At 46.6% G+C, this 8,088-nt stretch overlaps 1 protein-coding gene across 2 annotated transcripts in view; it reads right to left on the bottom strand.

The window, feature by feature from the left end:
- Nucleotides 1-7,205, bottom strand: part of seh1l (SEH1-like (S. cerevisiae)) — a 7,394-nt gene extending 189 nt beyond the window's left edge. The window contains exons 1-9 of one of the 2 annotated variants that reach the window (XM_077008342.1): nucleotides 6,903-7,205; nucleotides 6,478-6,528; nucleotides 6,226-6,372; nucleotides 5,732-5,943; nucleotides 5,402-5,500; nucleotides 5,161-5,301; nucleotides 4,832-4,989; nucleotides 4,540-4,696; nucleotides 1-1,529 (exon numbers count right to left, since the gene is read on the bottom strand). The exon at nucleotides 1-1,529 is cut by the window's left edge and continues 189 nt beyond it. In XM_077008342.1, the coding sequence (XP_076864457.1) occupies nucleotides 1,352-1,529; nucleotides 4,540-4,696; nucleotides 4,832-4,989; nucleotides 5,161-5,301; nucleotides 5,402-5,500; nucleotides 5,732-5,943; nucleotides 6,226-6,372; nucleotides 6,478-6,528; nucleotides 6,903-7,013 (1,254 nt within the window). In that variant the 5' untranslated portion in view covers nucleotides 7,014-7,205 and the 3' untranslated portion in view covers nucleotides 1-1,351. Of the gene's footprint in view, nucleotides 1,530-1,802; nucleotides 3,187-4,539; nucleotides 4,697-4,831; nucleotides 4,990-5,160; nucleotides 5,302-5,401; nucleotides 5,501-5,731; nucleotides 5,944-6,225; nucleotides 6,373-6,477; nucleotides 6,529-6,902 lie in introns of those variants that run through there. The other variant, XM_077008343.1, reaches the window with a different exon arrangement.
- Between the last annotated feature and the right edge of the window lie 883 nt (nucleotides 7,206-8,088).

Below are 8,088 nucleotides of genomic sequence, written 5' to 3'. Positions count from 1 at the left end.
GTGAAAATATACACTAGTGTACTACAGTAATTGGTTTTAATTTCCTTTAATGAGTCAAGAGATTATTTGTAAAACGCAACAGGAAAAAATGTTCTACAGTATTACTGAATTACATTTCCTGTACTGTCTCTTTTTTTTATAACCATCAAACCTTGAGATATCATACGGATCAGATTAACATGGCTAAACACACTGAGAGGACACAGACAACCTTGAGTAAAAAAAAAAAAAAAGACATTTGTCGTCTGAGGCTCCCAGACATATTCAGCAACCATACAGTGTGTGTGCGTGTGTGGGCTGAACCCCAGACACCACCCCCTGGTGTGAGTTTAATTGAATGAATCCTAGGCCCCAGGGGACAAGGGTTGGTTGCCAGTCAGTGTCTGTCTAAGGCTAGACACCAGCGTGGAGTCTGGGAAGGATATTCATGCCAGAAACAAGGGGTTGCATCGTTTGCCCTCTTAAAAGCTCCGTCTGCAGTGGAGCCCGACCCCCTCTGGCTGGTATTTAGACAGCCAGCCTTATTCCACTGTGTGTCTGTCAGAGCACTGCGTGCAGAAACACACAGGGTTGCCAGGTGTGCAATTAGAACACCACACTGTACACTCTTTTGATAAACATTACCGGCACAACCTGCATGGCAAAGAGTTACATCTGCTCAGTGTGTGTGTGTGTGTGTGTGTGTGTGTGTGTGTGTGTGTGTGTGTGTGTGACAGAGAGAAAGCGTGAGACGGCAGGTGTGACCAAGAGTGCTTGGCTGACTCCTGAAACTGTCAACAGGCATCAAACATGGAGAAAGGGTAAATCACTGAGACTGATCATATGAACAGAGCAGATTCTGATGTAGTAGTGAGAAGAACTAAAGAAATATGAACACTGGCAGAAAGGATTACTCCACATAGAACTGGAGGATCGCGTTTCACAACAACCAATAACAGACGAGCCAACCCAGACATCTGTGATCCATTAAGCTGCAGACAGGCTGTTGAACCCAGAGTGGGAGTGTCCTTCAGACTGGAAAGGGCGGGTCACTCGTGCTCTGAGGTCTGGAGGGGGCGGGTCACTCATGGAGGGGGCGGGTCACTCGTGCTCTGAGGTCTGGAGGGGGCGGGTCACTCATGCTGTAAAGTCTGGAGGGGGTGGGTCAAACATGCTCTGAGGTCTGAGGGGGCGTGTCACTCATGGAGGGGGCGGATCACTCATGCTCTGAGGTCTGGAGGGGGCGTGACACTCATGGAGGGGGCGGGTCACTCGTGCTCTGAGGTCTGGAGGGGGCGTGTCACTCATGGAAGGGGCGGGTCACTCGTGTTCTGAGGTCTGGAGGGGGCGTGTCACTCATGGAGGGGGCGGGTCACTCGTGCTCTGAGGTCTGGCTAAAGACGGCGGCGGAATATCGGCGGCGTAACTGTAGTGGCTTCTGCGTGTGGCCGGAAACATTCTCACAGGTGTGCTCAAGAAGAGAGTGAGGGGGGAGCAGGTGGGCCAGCCTTGACCCAGTCCTGGGGGGGTCCAGCGGTGGGAAGAAATATCTGCATGAAGACCCAAGCAACCAGTAGAAATAGTTTACACACACACACACTCACCAGTCGACAAGGGATGTACACGCAACACAAAGGACGGAAAGGATCATGAAAAGGAATTTCAAATTTGAATTTGCAAGTCACCAATGATGATAGTTTGGTGGTAACACAGGTAATACTGTATGCAGTACTAATCTCTCCTTTTACTTTAGGTAACATTGTTTCTGAAAACATTGTTTAATTATGATTCTTGTAAAGGAGCTTAAGGACAAGGCAAGTATACAGTGTTTCAGAAACACAAAATGCTGTTTTATTTTACATTTAAGACAATAAATGTAATCCAATATAAAAAAAAATGTTTAAATGTTTACAAAATTGGACCTCCTTTTTTAAAATGAATCTACTAAAATCTGGTGACAACCTCAAGCTGATGGAATAGCAAACCAAGACTTTTGCTTTGAACATAAACCTAGCAGAAGTTTGGGCCTGCGGGCCTCAGACTCTAACACACCGAGCTCACTGATACAGACCTGATGAACTGTAGGTGTGTCAGAAGGGAAAGCACACACAAAAGAACACATTACAAATTAAAAGTGCAGCACATAAGGTCACCAGCACTCCTGGCCTCTTCTACAGGTCCTGCTGAACCTTATTGAACACCATCTGTGTAAACAGTTTCTTGGTTTTGAACAAACATCCATAAACGAGACTGAATTCAGCTACGGTCACTAGGTTAGAACTGACTGCACTCCTTCCTGCTGATGAAAGGAATGAAAACGGAAGGAATACCAAACAAGCGCAATGTCTCCCTCTAGTGTTAGTGCTGTTCAACAGCAGGACATTCTCGTTAAAGAATCAGGACTTCAGGCTACATTCTAGTGTGGGATACACACAGGCAGGGTTTAGCAGAGTTCAAGGTATTAGTAAGCAGGCTATTATGTGAATCCAGCCTGACATCCCCAAATCATTTAATAAGAAAACGAAATCACAATTCTGAAATCCAAAATGCATCAAATGTTTTCTAAACTACTTGTCATTTTTACAGCTGACTTATATAATGTGTATATATATATATATATATATATATATATATATATATATATATATATATATATATATATATATATATATATAATATAAATAGCACAGTTAAATTATTTTGGTGACTTCATGATCATAGTAAGTGTGTCATCCAATGTTGGCGAATCAGAGGCTGTTCAACGGTGGATTACATGTGTTATGACATGCATGACACAGATATTTAGTCTAAACCACCTTGGAATAGACTGAATTCATGCTGTTTTTATTTTAACTCCTAAGAAAAAAATATATATGTGAAAGACATGATATTGTACATTTCCCTGGGGAATAATGTATTTTTAATACACACAAATCTTTCAGTGACAGTAATGTTAAAACAAAAAAAGAAACAGGAAGTGCCAAACACACAAGCAGGACATTTGCATTTCTTGCGGGCTCCCCACACACACACACACACACACACACACACGGGCGGCTGTTGGATTAGTAGCTTGAGAAGTGTCTGGTTGGTCTGTAGAGGTGTCACTCAGTGCTGAGGGAGGGGTAACAGATTCTCGTCCAATCCTGTGAGCGCATGCAGCAAGTTGCCAATCACCATTAGCCTGGCATCAGCTGAGCTTTTTTTCTGTTAAAACAAGACAAACATCTTTAATCTCATTACAAACTAATTAGGAAACAGATAAAGTAATCAGAAACACTATTTTACAAAACTGCCCAACTGCACGCCGACCTAACCGAAGCCCATCAGACTAAAGCCTGTTACACACGAGTTATACATGAGTTTTGCAGGGGGCCTTGCTGGCCAGACACTCCATGTGAGAGTCCCACTGGGCCACACGTATTCACAGGGACATGAAAGACTAGGGACACAAGGACAAGAGACACAAACATGGTGGCAGCTGGGAACGTCCATCAGCTGGGAACGTCCATCAGCTGGGCACGTCCATCAGCTGGGCACGTCCATCAGCTGGGCACGTCCATCAGCTGGGCACGTCCATCAGCTGGGCACGTCCATCAGCTGGGAACGTCCATCAGCTGGGAACGTCCATCAGCTGGGAACGTCCATCAGCTGGGAACGTCCATCAGCTGGGAACGTCCATCAGCTGGGCACGTCCATCAGCTGGGCACGTCCATCAGCTGGGCACGTCCATCAGCTGGGAACGTCCATCAGCTGGGAACGTCCATCAGCTGGGAACGTCCATCAGCTGGGAACGTCCATCAGCTGGGAACGTCCATCAGCTGGGAACGTCCATCAGCTGGGCACGTCCATCAGCTGGGCACGTCCATCAGCTGGGCACGTCCATCAGCTGGGCACGTCCATCAGCTGGGAACGTCCGTTCCAGCCCACGACACTCATTGTTGGGCCCAAACCTATTCAGGGCCAGGACTAGCTTTAAATTAGCTTTAACCACGAAAGGATCGAGTAACATTTATTTTATGTAAAAACTGAAAACCTTTATTAATTAGAAAGGGCAATCTTCATAGCAACAATACATCTGCATGGTTTTCCAGAACGACTCAAGACACTCCATGTGTATGGCCACCAGATATCTTCTCTGGACCAGCAAGGCTTTCAGCCAGCTCAGACTCCAACGTTTTAGTGCAACAGGGCCAGGACTTTTCTCAAGACCAGACACACTGTACAGATACATGCACACACCACACGCACACATGCACAAGATGACCAGCTTTGTTTAGGGTGGGTGTCCATGCAGTTAATCTGCAAAAGAACCTCTTCCCTACGTCCCAATAAAAGGGACGGTAAATACTAACCCACACGCCCCCCCCCTTTACACCACACTAACCAAACGGCTACACAGAATACGTTCTTAAGAACCACAACACCCCCAGATCGTACACTAGAAGAACGGGAAGCAGCGTCTCTGTGTGTAGGAGAGGTGGAGACTAGGTCCTCACCGGCCCAAGTCCCGCCCCCCAGTGCCTCAAGTCCCGCCCCCCCAGTGCTCCACAACCGTACCTGCCAGCAGACGCTGCCCCTCCCACGCTGCTTTGAGGGGTTGGCGTTCCAGACGAGCCCGGGGCATTCAGCACCAGACCCTGACCCGAGGAGCCATTCACCGGGCTGCCGTCCCCACGCAGGATCCCCGTGCACTTCCAGTTGTCCATGTAATTTGCTGAAGGACAGAGAAAAGAGGAGGTGGGTAGGTATTGGAGACTGGGATACACACACAATTGTGTCACACTGTCAGGACTGTGTGGTAGGGCCCGGACGAGGGGGGGGGGGGGGGGGGCAGCAGGTCAGAGCTCACCTTTCCAGAGGCGAACGCAGCCGTCGTCCCCGGAGGAGGCCAGTAGGGTGCTGGTGATGTTCCAGCTGACCCGCCAAACCTGCGAGTTGTGGCTGTCGAACTGGGCCAGGAGCTGCACCTCGAACTTGGTGGGGCCCGATCCAGCGGCGCTCTCTCGCCTACACGCAAGCGCAGAGGGGCAAAAATGAACCAATCCACGCCCCCCCCCCCCCCCCCCCACGCCTCAGACCGCAACGAATAAAGTAGCATTCAGACAAGCAAACGGCAAAACCACGGCAAGCCGTTTAGCTCCCGTTTGCTTTCCGGTGAAGAGCGTGGGGCCCACGTACCGTAGGGGCACGAGTTTGAAGATGCGCACGTCTTTGGTGGCTATGGCCAGCACGTGGAAGGACCTCCCGAGGTTGGGGGCGAAAGCGGCGTCGTGGACGGGATCAGTAACGGTCATCAGCGTTTCTGCCTTGGCGTACTTCCTATTGGGGAGAATCGGGCACAAGCGTTCTGGTCACCTCCGTCGCACGTGCGCGCTCACGCACGTGCACACCAAACAGAGGAGCAGGGGCGAGAGCTCACCTGGTGTTCTCATTGTATTCATAGATCTGGACCTTCCCACTGTAGGTCACGTTGTTGTCGTCGCTGCCGACGGCAATCATAGGAGGGTGGGCCCGGGAGCTGGAGAGAGCAACCACAGGCCAGTTACAGCATTTAAACAGCACGCACGATGCAGCCTGTTTATACAAGCTACATCCACTACAGAGAAACCTATCCAGTCTTATCTGGAGACAAACTTAAGTTTGGGGGATTTTTTTTAAGGATTCCACTTTAAATTACACACACACACACACACACACACACACACACACACACACACACACACACACACACACACACACACACACACACCTGGAGGGGTTCCATGAGATGCAGGAACAGGAGAGCTTGCAGGAGATCTCGTGCTGCAGGCTCCACTGGCTGAGGTTCATCACGTCCGGAGCCTCGTAGATGCGCACCACGCCGTCAGCTGAACACGTGGCCAGCACCAGGCCCATGTGCTTCGGGGCGAACTTCACGTCGGTCACCGACGTCCTGCTGTCCACTAGCGTGGTCCTCTTTATCTACACCAAAACGATGGAGAAAACCTGTGAAAACCTCATTTCTTAACACGAGTTAAGCAACAATTATGTTGCCATTCTAAAGGCTATGTTGATAGTATTTCACTAGAGCCACTTACACAAGCCAACAGATATTTACACATTTGTCTTTAATCAGCACGTACGCTCGCTGGAAATAAAAGCGAGGACCTTGGTATTCAGAGTGTCTCGCAATCTCTAGCCCTGCAATACTAGCAGACTTCAAAGAATTTGCTGAAAAGCATCATCTTGTCGCTGGGTTCTCACCCAGTGACTAAGTCCTCGCTGTTTGTCGTTGGATTCCCCAACTATTTCCTCCCACACTGCGGCCGTGCGGTCGAAAGAGCAGGAGGCCAGGACCTGTCCGAACTCAGGGTGAGCCCACGTCACCCGCCACACGGAACCGCTGTGTGTCTGGAAGCAAAAGAGGCAAAAACATTCAGCCAAACTGGAATGAGTCCATTAAAATACCTCAAAGACTTAATTAAAATGTAAATATTTAATTAAACCAACATCTACCTTCCAGCTGGCGGTGCAGTGCCATTCGCCACTGTCACTTTTATCCCAAACCTACATAAACCCAAATGGTCAACTTATTACTTAATAACTCGACACGTTTGTTGAAACAGAGTACAACATTCAGAAAACGTACACATACTCCACAGAAGCAAATGTTAGTGTAAACAGCTAACGTGCAAAAACATTAACTTAACAGAAAACGATTTAATAAAGTACAGAGCTTAGATTTGGGGAATAGAACAAGACGACGGCAGTGAAGTCCACAGGGTTAGGACCAAGACTCGTGATAAACTACACGTGTCAAATGTGTTAGACAAATCAGAGTTTAAGAGCAGATCATAAGACTGAGAGTAAAGCCTGAAGTAGATGGAACATATTGTGATATATGTATGATTATCATCATCTCCTCCTGGATATAACAATACCTTCACACTCTGGTCACTCGAACAAGTGGCCATCCTTCGGCCATGGAAGTCATAAGAAACATCGTGAATAAGGTCTTTGTGGTCCGCTGTAATGCTCCTCGCCACGAACATCCTTGACTTTAAAATCTTATCGATGTCCACAAAAAACCATAAACCTACTTAGTAATCTGATCAAATCCAGGACGAAGCGTCAGTAAACCATTAAATATTTAACCGAACTTGCGACGTGAAAACACACTCAAGGCGCCATTTTGATCTATTTCTGCTTGACCCGACTTAAGCGCCACTGCTGCCCCCTACAGTGTTGGAGGTGTTATGTCATCGTCAATTGTAGACGCGTGCTTTAAATTTTGTCATAGATTTTTTTGTTGATTTTGTCATTTGTCCTTTTGATCATGGAAATATGGAAATCAATTGCAAATATGGAAATATATGTCAAAAATTCATAATGAACGTGAAAGTGTCTAGAAACGTTGCCCAGCTCTGGTGATCATCTTAGTATTGCCACAATCTATTAAAACATTCTGAATTTGAATTTTACTTAAAATTATATTTTTAAAGTTATAGCCAGTTTTATTCTTAAATAAATGTTATTTGTGAAAGGTATAATAAATGCGGGTATTTAAATGTGATTGTGAAAGATGAAAGATGCAGACAGAGCACATGTTAGGTCTAGGCACAGTGATAAATCTAGACAACAATTAATCAGTCAAACCAGGCAAGCAAAACAGACTGCAGAGGTAAAAATGGCTCTAGGCAACAGCAGAAATAGGGAAACAAGTAGAAATCTATAATGCTTGGTATGCTCACAATGAATGGCAATATGTCACAATGAGTAACTGAGCAGAAAGAGTTTAAATGTAGTTACTAATAGATAAATGGCCTCGAAATCCCCCAGACCTCAAATTGAGTATCTGTGAGAAGTGCTGAAAAAACAACTCTAGTTCATGACAGCTCCACCTCACAATCTGATGCTAACGTCTTAGTGTCACAGAACATCCTTCAGATACCTTAGAGTACCTACAAGACATTTTTGGTTTCATGCTATATATACACACTGCTCAAAAAAATAAAGGGAACACATAAACACATAAACAGCACAATTTAACTCCAAGTCATCCACACTTCGTGTTCAGATAGGAAGCAACACTGATTGTGAATCAATTTCATCTGCTCTTGTGCAAAT

This window comes from Brachyhypopomus gauderio, chromosome 6, assembly GCF_052324685.1.
Source record: "Brachyhypopomus gauderio isolate BG-103 chromosome 6, BGAUD_0.2, whole genome shotgun sequence".
Taxonomy (NCBI): domain Eukaryota; kingdom Metazoa; phylum Chordata; class Actinopteri; order Gymnotiformes; family Hypopomidae; genus Brachyhypopomus; species Brachyhypopomus gauderio.
Note: the sequence above shows the minus strand (reverse complement) of the source record. Positions and strands in the feature narration are given on the sequence as shown.